Source organism: Neopelma chrysocephalum, unplaced genomic scaffold, assembly GCF_003984885.1.
Source record: "Neopelma chrysocephalum unplaced genomic scaffold, ASM398488v2 Primary Assembly neopelma1_88, whole genome shotgun sequence".
NCBI lineage: Eukaryota > Metazoa > Chordata > Aves > Passeriformes > Pipridae > Neopelma > Neopelma chrysocephalum.
Window position 1 is genome coordinate 1,327,767 of NW_020897750.1, and position 18,485 is coordinate 1,346,251.

The window sequence follows — 18,485 nt, forward strand, 5'->3', positions numbered from 1 at the left end:
TGTTACTCTCTGTATGTATCACATTTGCATCACGAGGATTAAGGGGGTGCTTTCATTGCATAGCTTTATATTTTTTACAGGGTACTATATTCAGGTATTCTGAAGTGTGTTAGATAAATGATTTTAGTAGTAGATCTGTGTAGCAGAACACATGTGAATGTAAGCTTGTGATTTCATACTTAAAAAACCCAACAATTACTGTATTTAACTGAGATTTGAGAGGATTCATTGAACACTTGTACTATTGATAAAATGTAGAATATCTTCCGCAGATGTAAATTGTAAAAATGCATAATCTTTTCTATTTTAAAATATGAAATCTCCCAAAAAGATTCAAAATTTATATACCAGTTGTCTTGCTGAAGAAGTCTTGCTGCTACCCAAACTACTTGTAAAAGAAACTGGGTTTTGTTTGATTTTTTTTTTTTTTTACAGCTAGAATTCCTAAATAAATGTTGAATACCTGCAAGACTTTTTATCAATTGACATTAACATTAAAGCTATAGTTTGAGACTAGAGAAACCATTAGTTTTAATTGTATTAGTAATCATAGCAAAAGATAAAATATCTATATTTCATCAACTGTTACACACATTTTTCAGTTTGAAAATTCAAACTTTTTATGTGTGAGTGCTTCATAATTAATTGCTAGAGGGCATAATACCTGATGAGCATCTTTGTGTTGGTTGAAGAATAATGTCATGGGTAATAATTTCTTTGTGCTCAGACCCACTAATCCTGTGAACTTGAATTCTATGAACATTTGCATATGTGCTTGCCTCTGTATACAGTGAACAGTCACACTGATTTCAAGCAGGTCATATGTCTGCTGTTAACTTAGCAGCAAAAAAAACCCTCTTTGCCTTCTTCCCTCATCCTCGTCTTGAATCAACCTACATCTTGATTCCCAAGTTTCTGGACTTCTATTTTCAGTTTCAAAACTAATGATAATAGATAAGATAAGGTTCCACATTTCTAAAGAATGTTTATGGCGTAAATATGTATTTAGAATTCTAATGATTATTTAAAAAAAATAAATAGAAGTAATTTGCCTAACAGCTTCTTTTCTTAAAAAAATTAATTGGGAAGTAGTTGTAAAAAGCTTACCTGTTCCATTTTGCATTTATCATGCTAAGTAGTAGGAGTATCAAAGTGTCCATAAATCAGTAATCATGTTAGTTAGTAATGGAAGTTGTGCTATTACTGTTATTTTCTATCAAATGGTGGTCTACCAGAATAGCTAAAAATTTGCAGAGCCTCAAAATACTAAAATATATTTGGAGTCACTGCAGCTATGAAGACGACAGTTGCTGTTCACTGGAGTCAGCCTGGTAAGAAAGAAGTATTGCTTTATGATAGTCCAGCACTGAGAGTTTAAGAACAGTCTGCACATGCTCCTTTGGGTGCTCAATAGCACTTTTATTTTTTACCCTGAACACATTATATTATTTTGTGAGCCCTTTTTCTTCTTCTTCTTCAAAAAAAAGACCAGTAAATAATTCAATGTTATTTTAATATTGTTTAACTGCAGACGTAACAGATATTCTTTGTTTCTCAAAAATGGCTGGACAGTAGCAAAATGTTATATCTAAAGCAAGAGTCCTTCAGCACCATCTGCTGGCATCCAGTTGAAGATGATTTTGGTTTCCTAAGCACTGCCTAGTAAAATATTAAAAATGAATATCTATCCACATATTTGGAAATATCTATCCACATATTTGGTGCAAAAAAAAAGTGTAATTTTTATCTTTTTATTAAAATTGTAATAAGAAAATACAGTGTAAATTCAAGATCAACGTATGAACTGAAACAGAAATAGGTCAGGAGTGTTTTGTTAAGTGGGACCTTAAAAAGAAATGGGAATACTTTTTTCTTTTTACTGGAGCTTTATTAAGCACGCTATTAATTTTTTCTATTTGTGTTGTAAGTCAAATTCAGTAAAATTTATATCATAGAGAAGATCCACAAGGCTTAGAAAATATCTGTAACATGTTTTTGAAGAGGAGTAGCAACCACTAAATATTCTTTTACCTAACATTTATTGCATTATTTGATGTTTAGTCATAAAAGCTTAGTGGACAGAGACCCTGATGGTGTAATTGGTCCTACAGTTCCCTGTATTTTCATGGGACACCGTTGTAGCCACTGCAGCAAGTACTGGGGCAATCTGCATGAATCTAGAACAGAGCCTTAAATTCTACAACTACAAAAGGTCACTGTCATTTCTTCTTTAAGCTGTAACACATTGATACCTCAAAGGGTTTGAGGCCTCATTCCTCCAAGTACTCTGTAAATCACAAATAAATGATGATTCTAGCCTCCACATATTCAAACTGAAAAAAGATGAGGTATAACAGGTGGATTAATTCTGGGATATATGGAAATCTGCAGTGATGCTGCGTAAGCAATATAATTTTTTATTTGTATAATGCCAAGGAAGTCATGTCATAGATACCTATGAGGACAAGGTCTTCATTGAAAAGAGCTTGCAGTAGCCTTCACTGATGGTTTGGGAAGCAGTTAAATAGTCACAGTGACTTGATCCTGATGAGCATGTAGGTTTGTGTGCCATAAATACTTGTTTAGCTAAAAGTAGGTCCTACTGTTAAGTGCAGCATCTGTGTCATCCATGTTTTCAACTGGCTAAGAGAGACTGTGTTTCAGGATTTGTCAATCAGAGTAAGTAATTGCAAGTAGCATTTGTAGAGCAAGTTTTGAGGCACAGTCCAGATGCAAGTGAAGGAAGTGTATTTTGAGACTGGAAATAGAGAAAGAGTTCAGATTCTGCTTTGTTGGCAGTATCGAGCTTCAGGTGTTACTAAAACTAGATGTATGAAATTCCCCAGAAGGATAAGAATATTTAGTGCTTCATGATGCAATGCAGACCTTTGAGTTCCAGGAAAAAACAATGCTATATTTACAACCTGTAACTAATGGTTGATGTGGTAAAAGGAATTATATTCATATGGTAAATGAACACAGCCTTCATGTGAACCATATGCATAGTTGTGGGATGCTTTACTAATACATCCCATTTATTTACCTTATTTGGTTGCTGAGAAAAATAACCATTCAGTTCAAAGTCTGTACCATGTAAGACAGAACAGAGTAATCTAGAAGATATAATAATTTTAAAGTCTAGAATAAAATTACCAATGTAAATGTTGTAAAATTTATTTGGTCAATAAAATAATCCTAACTTGAGTAAGAAATTACTTCTGAGTGTTTCTGGATCTAAATTCTATTAACACTAGCATCACAGAGATAAGCATTAATCTGCTTAGTGCAAGAATGCTATATGTGATTAGAATTATGGCCTTCTTTGTTGAAAAGTATCTGGTTTAAGAGAGTTACTTGTAAAAAGACAGCTAATTTATGTATGCTCTGAGCTTGTTGTATGCAATCAGTACTCCCAGTTATAATAATGGCCCATCTTCGCGAACGAAGATTTGGGGAAAGGTCTTTTACCTTTCCAGCCTGCGCAATGGATTTTTTAGGTGAGACACAGCCTGCGCTGAACTGAGCCCACCCTTTAATCCTAAGGTTCATCTGCCGGGGCCAAGCAAGCTTGGACAATGGCAGTGAGGTCCTCAGGACGTAGGTTTGTTTAGAGTGTCCTTCTCATAGATGGATGGCCACACAGGGCTAACGACCTCCATCAGGCCAGGAGACCGCGATTTGAACCCGTGGTCGCAGCAGTGAAAGTCCTGCACGCTAACCACTAGGCCACCAGGGGTCTCAGTACTCCCAGTTACATTGAAAAGTAATGGTGGTAAGCATCTATCTAGTACAATATAACACTGGTGCATTGGTTTGAAATTAACTTTGCAGAAACAATCAGATAGCTAAAGGATGGACTTTAAGTTATTTTAATGTAGTGTTTTAAAAGGGGGGCAAATAGTCAAAAACTGCCAACTTGAATAGAATTCTCATATGAAACCTCTAATCTCAGATTATTTTCTGCCTGAGTTATGAAATAATATGTATGTTTCAGCTAGAGGTAAGATGACTTTTATCTAGAAACAATTCCTCAGTAGCTGTTATTTCTGACTGAAATAATTGCTTGATGAGTTTTTCCTTTTATCTTTATTTTTTTTGTCTTTTTTTCCTTGAGCTCACTAGGTGATAGTAACTATAAACCAAAAGAGAGAAACATGAAGAAAATAGATTTTTTTTTTTTAGCATAAACAAAAGAAGCCTTTTCACAAACCTGTTTTAGAACATTATCAGACGAAAATGACAGTGTTCTGAAACTTCAAAGCTGACATTGAAGTAACAGTTTATGAAGTTGGGATGGTGCAAATATTAAATTATTAGTATACACTGACCCTGAATATTCACCTGCAGATACTTTCCGGGGGCTTCAAAAAGCTGGTGTTCAGTGGGAGGAGTCCTGCTGAATGACTGCCAGGACTTGCAGCAGATGAATCCCCAGTAAGAGTGAAATCATTCCAGAAAGCTTTGCATTGCACATGGTGTAGGAATTAAGAGACTGGGGATTATTGACTTTTGAAATCTGAATTGTAATATGCAATTCATGAAGGCCTGTTATATCTTTATTGTGTTTATTTTGGGAACAATAATAAGTGAACCTCTTTTCGTGACAAAACGTGTATGTAAAATCTTTTATTAGTACTGAATAAATGTGAGTCACTTGTTGCACAGTGTGACTGTGGGAAGTACATTAACCCTCTCTGTGTTACATTTGCTGAAATGAACTCTGCAGGATAAATCTAATATATTTTAACCTTACTGAACAAACATATCAGCACTATAGCATTTCCTGTGTTTTACATGTTTTGATTTTGCTTCAGAATAGAATGATACATGTTTCAAAGATATTCCTTTTTAAAAAATATATAGTTGAAGTATTTTTTGCAAAACCAAAACTTGCATCTAGGCATAAGGTTGTACTTTTTGGGGTAAAATAAGTCTGAACAGATGGGGAGTAGTTTGAAGGAATTAAGAGGAAATGCTGATGGAGTGTCATGTGAAGAACCAGACAACAATGAAGTTCCTATATAATATGAAAATATTACATTGTTACATAAAAATGCATATTTACAAAGGAAAGCTTATTCAAACTGAAGTTTTAAGAATACTTCAGTAATATGGTATGGTATCACTTGAGTAAGATCTCAGTCCATCAGATAACTTTCTGTGCCAGTGAAGTGGGGTTCTAACCAGTTGGTTGTTATTTAAATGTTCACTGTTTGTGATCTGTAAATAATATTAATACACAGACTTTATATAATATTTAAGTTATCACTTTGTAATTAAACTCTGAAATTTGCTATATAATCCATATAGAAGCCTAGTAGCAAATTGGTTTTCTTGATTTACTTACATTTTGCTGAAAACACTTTTGTCCAAATGCCCTATATTCTGTAGGTACATTTATAGTTCTCAGGTTTATTTCAAAGCTTTTATTTTTTTTCTCAATTTTTATCATTGGAAGCAATTACGAAATTGGGAAAATTTAAAAATTAATTTTAGAAGACTTCTCTTACATGCGTAATTTGTTTTGGTTGATGCATCATTCTGAGAAAATAATCACTTTTGCAAGAAGAAGGTAAAAAGATAGATTAACTAATGCTTCATTTACTTTGGATTTTATATTGACATAAAATCACATAATTAATTTGCCATTTAAAATGTCTCTCAGCCACTGCAATCATAGAATAGTAATTTAGAAATGGCTGTTTGGCTCTCTCTGACTTTTCATAATTAACTGTCTTCTCAGTATAAAACATAAAAAGGAGCATAGCCAAATATTTTATATTTTAATGTGTTGCATAATATTATCTCACTCATAAATAGTAGGAAGAGTATCTTATATTTAACTGTGAGGTAAGTTTATCAGTCAGTTTGATTTCTTTCTAGGGAGATATCTTTTTTTCAAATGAGTTCTTGCATTTGTCTCAGCTCTTACAGCTTAGTGCTGAAAATAAAGAAAGCGGACATTTTAGGAATTTATGGATGGATTTCACATGTCGTGATCCTGCTTTGTATTGTAGCATCACCGAAGCTGGAAAAGAATAGCAGAGAGAGACCCAGCAATACAAACCAATTTCTTGTTATCCAGTAAGGCGTATCTTCTTCTGGATGTCATTAAACTAGAAAAAAGTTTTGACTTTGCTGTAATCCCACTGTTCCTTTTTAAACGTAGTTTCCAAACGCCTAACATTTTTTCACTGATATATCACTCTGTAGGCTGACATGATATCATGTGCTCTTCTTTTATCTTCTGAAGCTTGAATTTCATGATTTAAAATGTACTTTAGTCACTTAAGTAAGGGTGATATTTTATGTTATTTTGTATGGGAAAACAGCTTTGCAGAAATTATTTATTGGAATGTAGAAGAGTTCTTTTGAAATAATCTGAGTGGTTGCTGCAAAGGTAAAATACTCTACCCATTACTGGAAAATAACTTTATGTACACCTCCTGTGACTTAAATAAATCATTGACAATGTTTGTTGCAATGTGAATGTGGCATTAAGAATCTTACAGCATTCAACTTCAAGTAGCAACCCAGCGATGTTATAGACTAAGGATATTATTATATCCTGTGCTGAGAAAAGAACATCTGTAAAACTATTGTGTCTTGGTTATTAGTGCTAGGATTTGAACTATCTTTAATTTCATTTGACTTGTTCATCTTCCTTAAGGATCTCCATAAAGATTCACTGAGTATTCTTTTCAGTTCTTAGTTAGGGTTTGCATCAGTGGTCGTAAACCTGCTTAGCGGACAAAGACTCCTTTCCCTTTGAAGTCACTTCCCCAGCTTTTCAAAAGGTCTGCAAGTCGGTTCCCCGAAAACAATTTAGAAAAGTTTGAAGTGGTGCCCCTTAAACCAGCAACAAAATAAAATTTTCTCTTTGCATTATTGAAAACCATGACAATCTTCTGAAGCAATAACAGTTTAAAAGCTTTTAAAGAAATCTGTTCTGCTCTATGACCAGCTTTTAAGTTGACCCCATTATTTGGAAAATCAGAGGCTTGGAAACCCCTAAATACTTGACATTCTTATCAAAGGAGCCAGCCTGACTTTTCACAAGACTCCTCTTTTACAGTATCTATTCAGGTCCTAAGTTCTTCAAAGTTACTATTCAGATTTCTTCCTTTTTTGTTTGTTTGTTTTAATTGAAGTGTTTCTTTAGTACAAATATAATTCAGTAAACAATTGATACAATTTATGAAACACTGATCCTGCCACCTGTAGATTTATACTCTCTTATGTTTGAAGTCGCGTGCGAATTCTGAAAAGACTGAGTGTTACTTAGGTAATTTTAATTTCTGTGAACTGTGATAAATATATATACTCAGTTTCTACTTCTTGTTTTAAGAATCTTATCTCCTACATTTCAAGTGTATAGTTACTGGCAGCTTCACGCAGGTAAAGCTTATAATGATGCAGTTGCTGTAAGCAATAAGTTTACTTTGAGGATTTTGTTTATCTGTCCTTCCTAATAATTCATTCAGACGTTGCTTCTCATAAGTCTTTCTAGCTCCAACATCTTACATTCATTACCTCCACTGCAATGTTGTATATTTAAAACTTCTCTGACTTCAAACATTTCACTAATATGTAGTGTATAATTAGATTAATTCCTTGCTGGTCTGTGTGAGTATGTGTTAATGTAATTTCTGAAAGCAAAATAAAGCAATAAAATGAGAATTCTAAAATTTTGCTAACATAGGCAGCTCATTTAAGAGAAAACAAACTAATGAGACCTTTAAATGTATGAAGCTGCCTCCTTTTATGGCTTGGGGACAACAGGGAGAAAGAATTGAATCAGCAACATTAAATTGTTGCTGGATAGGGAGACTGTTATGGTTGCTGTTACCTTTCCCCCTAAAACTGCAAATTTGTGGCTTGGCTATGTAGTGTTCATTTATGAATCCTCTAAGGTGCCTGCCCCATGTTTGAGTGAGGAAAGTTCAGTAGAGCAAGTTTGCTCTAAAAGGTTTGTGATTGTTCGTAGGATCAGCCACCTGAGAAGTACCTAAAGGTCATTAAGTCTACCCTTATGCTTCTAATTTGTTGGGAGTTTTTCCTTTGCTCGTGAACTGTCTGCCATACTTCCTGGGTTTGAGCGTGCTTTTTCAAACATTATACAAAACAAAAGCAATAGCTTTTAATGATAATTTATTAAGAGATTAGGAACAATTCAGCAAGTTGCTCCAAAGTGTTTTCAGATTTAAAATGGTGATAACTTACATGCCTGTGTGTGTATATATATGCACACATACATATTTAGTGTTTATGTCTATATCTAAGAAGAAATAGATTTATTTACTTTTCAAGATTTTAGATTGTGGATATAAATTATAGATTATAATAGTAACTACAGAATAAATTAAATTTTAAAGGTCAAAATCCTTGATTTGAGACTTTGCTGTAGATTATGAGCTTTACTAAAAACCCATTTGAATGTGGCAGCTACACAGACATTTCAGGAGGTGATGTAAATGGTCTGACTAAAAATGTAAAATATGGAGAGTAAACTAAGCTTTTATTTATGCAAGGCCAGACACTTCTTTTCCAGAGAAGTCTCTTGCTGTACACATGCAGAGTCTGAGTATCTACCAATTTAGATATAGCTCAATAATTTCTAAGAACACCCAGCATCACTATTGCTAGCACTCTTATGGCTCTACATGGACAGACTAATGACATTATGCTGAGTTTATCTTTTGAAAAGTTAAAACCCCAAATGTAATTTGAATGACGCTACCTTAGTAACCAGTGGAGTCACTTGGTCCTGTTATTACTCTGCCTCTTTGCAAAACCATCCCCTGCTTTTCAAGTAAAAAAATGTTTGATTTCACCACTGCTTTATTGCCTTGTTGGTATCTCACATATCATCATTTCTTGTGAAGTGAAATTATTCCCTGCTGCTTAAAAACTCATCTAAACCTTTTTGAAACTACATGATAATATTGCCCAAGACACATTCATTAGAGTTTAAATACTTTGTAGAATGCTATGAATGAGCTAATTATATGGTAACACAAAAATAACATTTTTATTTCCATGAAATGGTAGCACTCTTGAAGATGGCAGTGAATAGTCTGTGAGCAGAGTTATAAAACTATTTAAAGAGGTTTATAGCATTTGCTTACACTTTCTGTGTCCCTTGACCTGGAGAGTGATTTTTTTTTTCCTTTAAATGTGCGAGTTGTACAATTACTTGTTTCTTATTGTATTCATATATGTTTGATCACAAAGAGAATCTAAAAATATTACAGTTTTATTTGTTCTTGTTGCAGGCAAATGTCTAATAGGAGCAGGGGTAATTTAAAGTTGTGTTTGGGTGTTTTGTTTTTGCAAACTCATCAGAAATTCATACTGACAATGGTCCTCCACATCTTGCAAAGAAATAGACTTCAGGCTGATGTTTCAGCACCGTTATTAGGTTAAAATAAAATCAGTCATTGGATGTTTTACTTCATCATTGGGCACTGAAGGTGTCTTCTCTCCATACCTGTCGTAGTCACACTTGCATTTACTTACGCCTGTTATAGGAAAAGGTAGTAGTTGACTTAGACCTTTCCCTCTAGAAAATATAAATAGAGGGGGAAGTGAAAGGAGGGGAAAACACAAATATATGTGCTCCAACTTTGGTTAGTTTTACTACACACCTGACTTTTCTATTAATGTGTGCTAGTAAATGTGCAGGCTGAAGTCCTGTAGTGCACTGCTGCTGTTCTATACAGATAGTGCAGAACTACCATATGTAAACAGGGAGCATTGAAATGATTTGTAAGGAACATGAACTCAAAGAGCAAGGAAACAAAGATGCTTCAGTGATTGAAAGCAGTGATTTTGGAAATAGATTGTAACCAGGGATTGCTTTTATTGTTTTTTCATTGAAGGTGATTTTGCAACTCCTCGAGCTATTTTGACAGGACATGACTATGAGATCACCTGTGCTGCCATTTGTGCTGAGCTTGGCCTGGTAATAAGTGGTTCAAAAGGTAAGGTATCTGTTGTCATTTCTTTCTATTCATGAAGCTATAACCTTAATGCAAAAAGGAGTAGAGTCTTTGGTAGCAGAATTTATGAAATTTATGGTGGTTTTATTTCTAACATTTTTTTAGTTGCTGTGGAATTTGAAACCTCTTTTTAAACATGCTAAAACTGAGAATTATTTAGACATTTATAAGAAGAGGCAACCACATCAGTTTCCCTACTGATTGCTATTTCTGTTTGTTTATCCAGTGTGTAATTGCATGTAGCATACAGATGGATACAGCTCTTGATGGCCAGGATGGTGAAGTGTGTTTGTTATGGATAACTTCTTAAAAAGGGAAGCAAAAATTAGTTTCAGGAGAAAGAGAATGTGCTGGATTGTTTGTTTCATGAAGGGTATATTTACACTACTAGTAATTCTGTTCAGGCTGTTTGAGCTTGGCTGCAAAGCCTGTAATATGCCCCATTTGTGTTCTCAAAGACCTGCTTTTAGCAGGCAAATTATAAAGAACAGTGTGGATTCCATGGATAGTCTTTATAATTTTCTTATTTGCTGGCCACAATTATTTCTAAACCATAAATTTCTTGGAATTAGGATCTTTCTGCTTTAGTATTTCCAAAGTACCAACACTGAGGCATTTTTTCAGAGTTGGGTATACTCACCATCTGCACCTGTGTGTGTTGCTGTTTTATGCATGTAAACTTATGTGGCTTTTGTACAGTTCAGGTATTTGTCAAAATATTTTAAAAAGCAAATATTTAGTGGATCACATATGAATTAAAATCTTAATATGTGAATATACACTTTTAGAATACCTACATATGTAAATTGATTCCACTTAGCTCTGTGTGTCTTTGTGTTTTGAAAATCTCATTTTAAGATTTTAGTACATTTAATTGTGTGCACTCAAAATTAACTACAACTAGTTTTAAAAGAAAATCCACGTAAGAAAATCTGTTAGGTCTCTAACTGGTTTTGATAGGTGCTCTAAAATACCTTAATACAAAGTCTTTAAGGGATAAGCTGTTCATCTTACCCTCTGGCACCCTTAAAGTCATAGGCAATCCATTTAAACATGGTAAAAACCATTATATTGTATTATAGTAGTGATTATTTAAGTAGAAGTCATTACTTATTATTTGATATATGAGGTCTTTATGTGAGCATGTAAATCAATAACTAGAATTTTATTCTGTGTCATTAGAAGGACCATGTCTCATACATTCTATGAATGGAGATCTACTGAGGACATTAGAAGGTCCTGAAAGATTACAAGGTCCTGAAAACTGCCTGAGACCAAAACTTATTCAAGCTTCAAGAGAAGGCCACTGTGTCATATATTATGAAAACGGCCTCTTCTGTGTGTTCAGTGTGAACGGGAGACTGCAGGCCACCATGGAAACAGATGACAAGATAAGGGTGAGTGTCCTCAAATGTGTACTAAGGACTGTCAGTTCCAGGATCAGGAAAAGCTATCCATGTTGGAGCTGTGTGGAGACTCTTTTCTATAGCCAGACTGTAAAGACATGGCACTAGACCATTACAGCAGTATTCTGAAAAAAATTAAGGGGGCCATATATGCTCCTAATAGCATTAGGAGGACTTTTACAGTTTTAATTGTAAAATAACTCTGTTCATAAAGTAAGGAATACCGTGTAGGCATTTCCTTGAACTGAAGAATACAAACATTACTAATTGCTGACCAGGAGAGGCTGGGCCGTGTCTTTACTTTTGAGTCTGAAGGCAGGAGGCCCTTGGACAGGCTGTTTTGGATGTTAGCTTTACCTTTTTTTGGCATCTCTGGCTACATTCCCTCATCTTAGTTCAGATAGCATGTGTTGTGCTGAGCTTCAGGAAGTTTATAGGCATATGTCTATATTTCAACTCCTTAGCCCTTTGGCATTTGCTAGGCAGGCATCTAAGTTCCACATCTTTAGCTGCAAGAGACATGGAGCAAGTCCAAAACTATGCAGGAGGCATTTAAAGCTTATGGTTTTATGAAAATTATTTTATACTACAAAATGCAGGTCTCTTGACAGTTCCTATGAAATAGTACCTATGAAGCAGAGCAGAAGCTGCCAGCTATACTACAGTGAAGCAGAAATGTCAAAAGAATACTTTCCTTGAATTAAAAATATTCCTACTTTTTCCTTGAATGAGAAGTAAGGGAAAGGGAAAGGAAAAGAATGAACAAGTATTGCCAAATCTGCTAGAAAGTGGCAGAAGGCAGCAGAGGCATGAAACAAGATCACATTTCTGGGTCAGCGTTCAGGCTGCCTGAGTTAAAGTTGTGGTCTCTATGCCAGTAGTCGTGGTCTGAGAGGCACAGAATCACAGAAAGGTTGAGGTTGGAAGGGACCTCTAAAGATTATATCATCCAGCCCTCCTCCTCAAGCATGTCCAGGTGGCTTTTGAGTATCTCCAGGGATGGAGATTCTACAGCCTCTCTTGGGCAACCAAGCCAGTGCTCAGTCATCCTCACAGTAAAGAAGTGTTTCCTATATAAAAACTGTTTAAATATTTGACATCAGCAAGAGGAGACTTTTGTTGTTCCAAGGATATAGCAGTACTACACCTCCAAGCTGACTTTCACAATCTGATGGAAGATCCCAGGAACTCAGCTGCTGGGATTTCCAGTGTTCTCTCAAAAGTTTTTCCTTTATTTGGATTAAACATTTCAGGAAGAAAATGCCTCTTTGCCCTTGTGTTCACAGAATTATTGACATTCTTTCAACTATTGTGCAAAATTAAGCATATTTAAATTTGCATCAGTTCTTTTCTTGACTCTATCCATACTAATTCTTAAGGTGGAAGAATGTGTCAATGTATTTGAAAGAATTTTGATCTTCATTATTTCCATTTTATAATTTACATGGAACAGTGAATGCTTTTTCAGCACTGAAGTTTCCAGTGTAGTTCAGTATATTCTAGTTAAAACCTTCTAAAAATCTGTCATGCTCTGTTAATCCAGTATTCCTATGTTTTCAAAGTGTCAGATATGTTGGTGGTGGAATATGCAGAAATAACTCTCTGCTAGGTCTCTTTTCCATAGTGAGAGTGCAGTCTGCAGGGGTGAGAGGGCATTCCATCTTTGCATGCTGTGGCAGCCTCAAGTGCAGATTTGAGGCTGGGGAAATGAAGTAGGAATGTGTATATTTCTGTCCCAAGACATTTTTCCAAATTAATGTAGATTTTTGCATCTGTTCTCTGAAATTGTACCTTTGGCTGTCCTTGTACAAATGCTTTTGAGATTTTCAGCCTACCCTTCATCCCAGTTCTTGCCATAAAGCAAGAACATATCACAGTGTTTTCTCTTTTTACATTAATAATGTTGATAATCTGTCATTTTCAGTTGTGATTATGTTGTCAGCTAGGCCAGCAAATCTGTAAAATATCTAGAACTCCCTTGCCGGCTAAAACAATTTCTGTAGTGTTTCAGTCAGTACCCACAGCTTTAGGAATGTTGCTAGAGGCGATGGAAGTTCTGCTCTCTGTGGGCCAGAATTACGTTTGTACAGGGTTTTGGGTTTTATTTTGTTTTGTTTTGTTTTCTTTCTCTCCCAGTGGTCCCAGCTGAGCTTTACGCTTAAACAACCTACAGCGTCTTTCCCAGTGCTTCTGCACTATATCATCTTAGAAGGCGAGTGGCAACTGCATGATTAAAGTGGGGCATTTAAAATGAATAGCACCTACCCATGGGCTGTGCCGACAAACACTTTTCCTTGGCTTTTGCTCGAGGAGGATGGAAAAGGGAAGGAAAAGGTCATAAGTGTTGAATCTGTAATGTAACATTCATAGTTTCTGTTTCCCTCTGTCATTATGGGCCAGTATTTCAGAATGTTATTGGCGAAACTAGCAGTTTTCAATAGTGATGTTTGGATCAACGTTCTGATTTTCTTTCCTGTATTCTTGGGCTAGAAAACTGCTAGAAAAAATTTCAGGTGCTCTGGGGAAATTCAGGGTCTAATCAATGCCTTCCACCTGTTTTTGTTTTAAATACTGTATTGCTCAGCGGAGCTTAAGCATATTGCAGTACATCTACCATGTAGTGTTTAGATATCTTAATGAATAACTTAACTCTAAATAGTCTGCTTGTTCTGAGAAGCAAAGTTATTTTACCCTAAGCAAAGACTGTATGCTGTTTCACCCAGAGGAACCAATTTATTTTCCTTTCATGAGTCTGTTTTGAAATGTGGAAGTGCCCACAAGACTCCTGCTGCTGTAAGCCAGGGCTGTCACAGTGTCAGCTCTGCCTTTTTACAAAGCACTGCCTTTCAAAAACCCAAAACGTTAAAAGGGATTTGTGCAAAGTTTTGAGACTTTCCAAGGAAATACAAGTCAGAAATGCAGCTTTTAGAACGTTGCTGAAATTGTGCGCTTTGGGGATTATTTGAGAGTCTGAAGCTCATGTTGTGAGAAAGATTAGTTGCAGAGTTGTTCCAGTTTCATAGCTAGTAGAATTGTAGATAAACTACGCTAGGGAAAAGCAGAACAGTAAAATTGATTCATGTCATCTTCTATACCAGTTGGAATACTTGAGAGTAAAAGCATCCTTTTGTTTGTTAAATCTTGGAGGGCATATCATGAAACTGAAATGTTGACAGGGTGACCTTTTTCTTCCATTCATTCATTCCTTCCTTCATTCATATATATGTGTGTATATATGTATATATGTTTATATATATATATATAGGCAAGTGGCTGAGAAATTTATTAATAGACAATAAAACTAAATAAATCAACATCTTGTCTTCCTGACAAGCCAATGACTTAATAAAATTGCACAGGTATTAGTAAGGGTTCAAGGCCTATACTTTATGTAATCAAAAGATCACAAACCCCATTGCATCTTGCAGGTAGTGGAAGAGTTAAAAGATTAATGGCTTTAATTTGCCTTTTAATATAGCATTTCTTCAGTAAAAGCCTCAAGTATAAAATTCAAGTGAACCATGACCATAAGGTTAATGGATTTTCATCAGCTGAATTTTATAAGTGTAGCAAATAATTATTTGTCACGGTCTTCATTGCAATTTGAAAATACCCTTAGGAGACTGCCATTGCTATAGAGAAGAAAACCACCCCATATTGATTTTTGCTTCTAATGAATAATCTCTTTCATAATTATGTGTGGTATGTTAGATCTCATGATCATCTACTCAGCGCATGCAAGTTCTAAATAATTTTCACAGTCATATCAGTTTGTTTTCTACGTCTTTCTTACTGAGTTACTCTACTTTTCTAAGATGGCCTCTAGATTAGTGTTTTCAGGCTCCTTGAGTCTGTGCTCTGGGAGGTGCTTACCATGTTTTTGTAGGTTGATAAAAACAATCACAGAAGCAATTTATGGTTGGAACATTTGTTTTTGGGGGGGGAGAAGCTTCAGCTCAGCATACTCAACTCTAACCTTGGTTAGTATTCAATTTTTCATACTTAGATATGGTTGGAAAAATATGCTTTATTGTGTCCAAATTTACATGTATGTCTTGTCATCTTAATTCAAAACACAGCTGGAATAGTTTTATCATCCTTTTTTTTTTCTGTTCCGTGTTGTATTTTGTTTACAGTATGTGTTTGTATTTCAATTACATTCCTTTTAAAGTTACTGTGTGAAATAAAATTCCAGCAATGTGATTCATTCTGATTACTTGGGAGTTGTTGCAGTAAACACTCAAAATTTATAACATAATATAGAAACTCTATCTTAATCTAAGTGTCGCACATCATATAATTCTTAAAGAATGTATTTGGCATCATAGTAATAGAGTACAGCAATACAAAAATACAGATGTGCAATATGTCTGACTTCAGTTATTGCTGTTCATGGAGCAGTATCTTACACACACTGTATATTTTGGTTTCTAGGCTTGTCAGCAGTCTGTATAAACACTTCAATGTTGCATGAACGTAATGTCTTTGTGTTTTAGTTTCTCTCATTTTTTTGTGGGGCAGGCACTATAAATTCTGTATGTTAAAAAAAACCCAAAACTTCCTTTTCCTGAGGAATTTAAAATCACAGTATGTAGCAGGTTTTTGCATATGGCAAAACTGTAGAAGCAGAGACTGCAAGTGCCAAAATACTTGCAGACTTCAGCAGAGAGAGATGTTTGCAAGATCCTATCTTCAGTTCTTTCTACTGGTTCCTAAATTTAAATCTTTGAGCTGGAATTTTGCTTATACACTATCATCTTGAGGCAATTTCCTTGCCTTCCACTGACAATGTTTTAGTTAAAGTAGATCAGCCTGTTTGTAGAACATGTGTATTTGGAATTTAAAAGCCGTTGCTCTGAATATCCTCTATTCTTACATCATTCTATTGAAAAGTTGGGTCAGGGAGCTGAAATTTATCATGAATAAGTCATGGTGTGAAGAGTCTGTATTTTGTTGAAAGGCTACCCAAATTTATTTTTGTGTATCATGATTTTTCCAACAGCACACAAGAAATACCAAAATAGATTGAAGACTCCTGTTTCAGGAAATTTCACTCTGAAACCCAAAGATACGCCATCTTTCTCCGTGATCTGGATCCCAAATAAAGATTTCAAGTGTAGATTTGCCATCAGTCCCCACGATGCATACAAAATCAGGGTATAAGCCATTGAATTTGTCATAGGCAGTTTCAGGATGGATGATGAAAGGAAACACCGTGTCTCTTAAGAGAGGTGGATCACTATTTTATTAATCCAGAGCAGATATCTAAAAATGCTGGTCTAAATTAATTCTAGTGATTTGTATAACATTTTGGTTCCCTTCAGCAGTCAGCTTCTGCTAGGATAGTATTAAGACCCTTGGGGGAATGCCAGTGCTGCTGGGTCTTGTAAATCTAGCTAATTAGAAGAGTAAATTTCCTTAGCTGACCTGATATTGGATCTTTGGAATATGGAGTAAATCACAGGTCAGGTAAAACTCAGCTAGTGACATCTAATGTATTAAAGAGATTTGTGTATAATAACTGGGTAAATAACTGCCGGGTAAAATAACATAACAATAATGTTGCTTCCCAAAAGCTTGTATTGATATGATATTGTATTGGACCTTCAGCTGTAAATATGAAACCTTTTATTGAAAGTAAAAGTGGGGGAGTTAGAGCAACACATATTTATCTGACAAATATCCATGTGATTTCCCCTTAGGCAATTCAGCTGAGTCGAGATGGGCAGTATCTGCTTACAGGTGGAGACAATGGAGTTGTCATGGTGTGGCAGATGTGGGACCTCAAGCAGCTTTTTGCTTACCCAGGGTGTGATGCTGGAATCCGATCCATGGCCCTGTCATATGACCAAAGGTGAGAGCAAAGCCTGGTCTGGACAAGAATTTTGGAGAATACATGCTTACAATTAAATTGCATTTCTGTTTTTCTTCCGATTTTGATTTTCTGTGGGTCACAGATCCTGGTGATTATCTTGAGAATTCTGTGCTTGCATAAGTTTTTTTTTTCCTAACATGTCATATTTAGGGCAGATAATATTTTTCAGGATTTTAGCTCTTGGGGGAATGAAGAGAGAGATCCAAGAAATCTTATTTGGCAGACTTTCAAGATAGGTTGAGTTATTGGCCTGGGCCAATGTAGAGTGTGGGTCACATGGAGGTGGAAGGTTACATGTGTGCTTTCATCTCTCTTCTTTCACGTATGATGCAAATCACGTTCCTAATTCCAGACCTTTATGTTAAAAATAGAGCAGTTAGAATAGTTGCACACCAAGATTCCCTCCACACATACATGTATTTGCTAAAGCAAAGAGTAATTCTTGTTTCTGGACAAGTTATTTTATCTACATACATCATGAACCTTTTTGAAGACTCCTTCTACTGAAGGTGGCCAGTGAGTATTTTCACTGCAGTTTTACATCACTTTCCAGTGCATCTGTACTTAAAAGTGCTTCTGTTTTTGTCAAAAAAACAGTGTTTGTTTATAAGATGGATGTTTACCATCTCATTTGTACACTTTTAGCTTTCAGGCTAGAATTTCATTTGCTTTGGTGTATTAGTGGTGCTCGTGTGTACTTTTCAAGCAGATTTGGCTCTTAAATCACTTAGGAATGTCTACACAGTGCAGTAAAGCATATTGCTGAGCCTCTTAACCTTCCACTTACTGAAATCCATACTGAATGGTTTAAATTTTTTGACTAAATTTCTAAAACTTAGATAAAATGAACTTTAAAAAAATCCAAGCCAGGAAAACCTGTGAACTTCAATGAAACATTAAACAGTTTTCATTTTCCATTAAAAAAGCCTCTGCTGTTAAATGTATTTCAAAAACTGGAGTTACAGCTGTTGAATGTCAGACCTCTGAGATGTATAAAATTTTGCATTTAGAGAATCTTCAAACTGTAATTAATGGCATGTTAATAAACTGAAATCTAACATGGAAATATATAAATTTATCCATGAGCTCAAGTTAGGAACCTGTTCACTTTGGGTTTGAAGACAAGGACACTCAGAAGAGATCTATTCAGAGTAATTTACTGAGTAATTTTACGTAATTACTCAGCATTATTTATTTGGTATG

General features: G+C 35.2%; 1 protein-coding gene across 3 annotated transcripts in view; it reads left to right on the forward strand.

The window, feature by feature from the left end:
- Nucleotides 1-18,485, forward strand: part of LRBA (LPS responsive beige-like anchor protein) — a 401,639-nt gene that overhangs the window by 380,603 nt on the left and 2,551 nt on the right. For all 3 annotated transcript variants that reach the window (XM_027692706.1, XM_027692708.1, XM_027692707.1), the window contains 3 exons: nt 9,882-9,983; nt 11,184-11,398; nt 17,110-17,261. In XM_027692706.1, the coding sequence (XP_027548507.1) occupies nt 9,882-9,983; nt 11,184-11,398; nt 17,110-17,261 (469 nt within the window). The remainder of the gene's footprint in view (nt 1-9,881; nt 9,984-11,183; nt 11,399-17,109; nt 17,262-18,485) is intronic.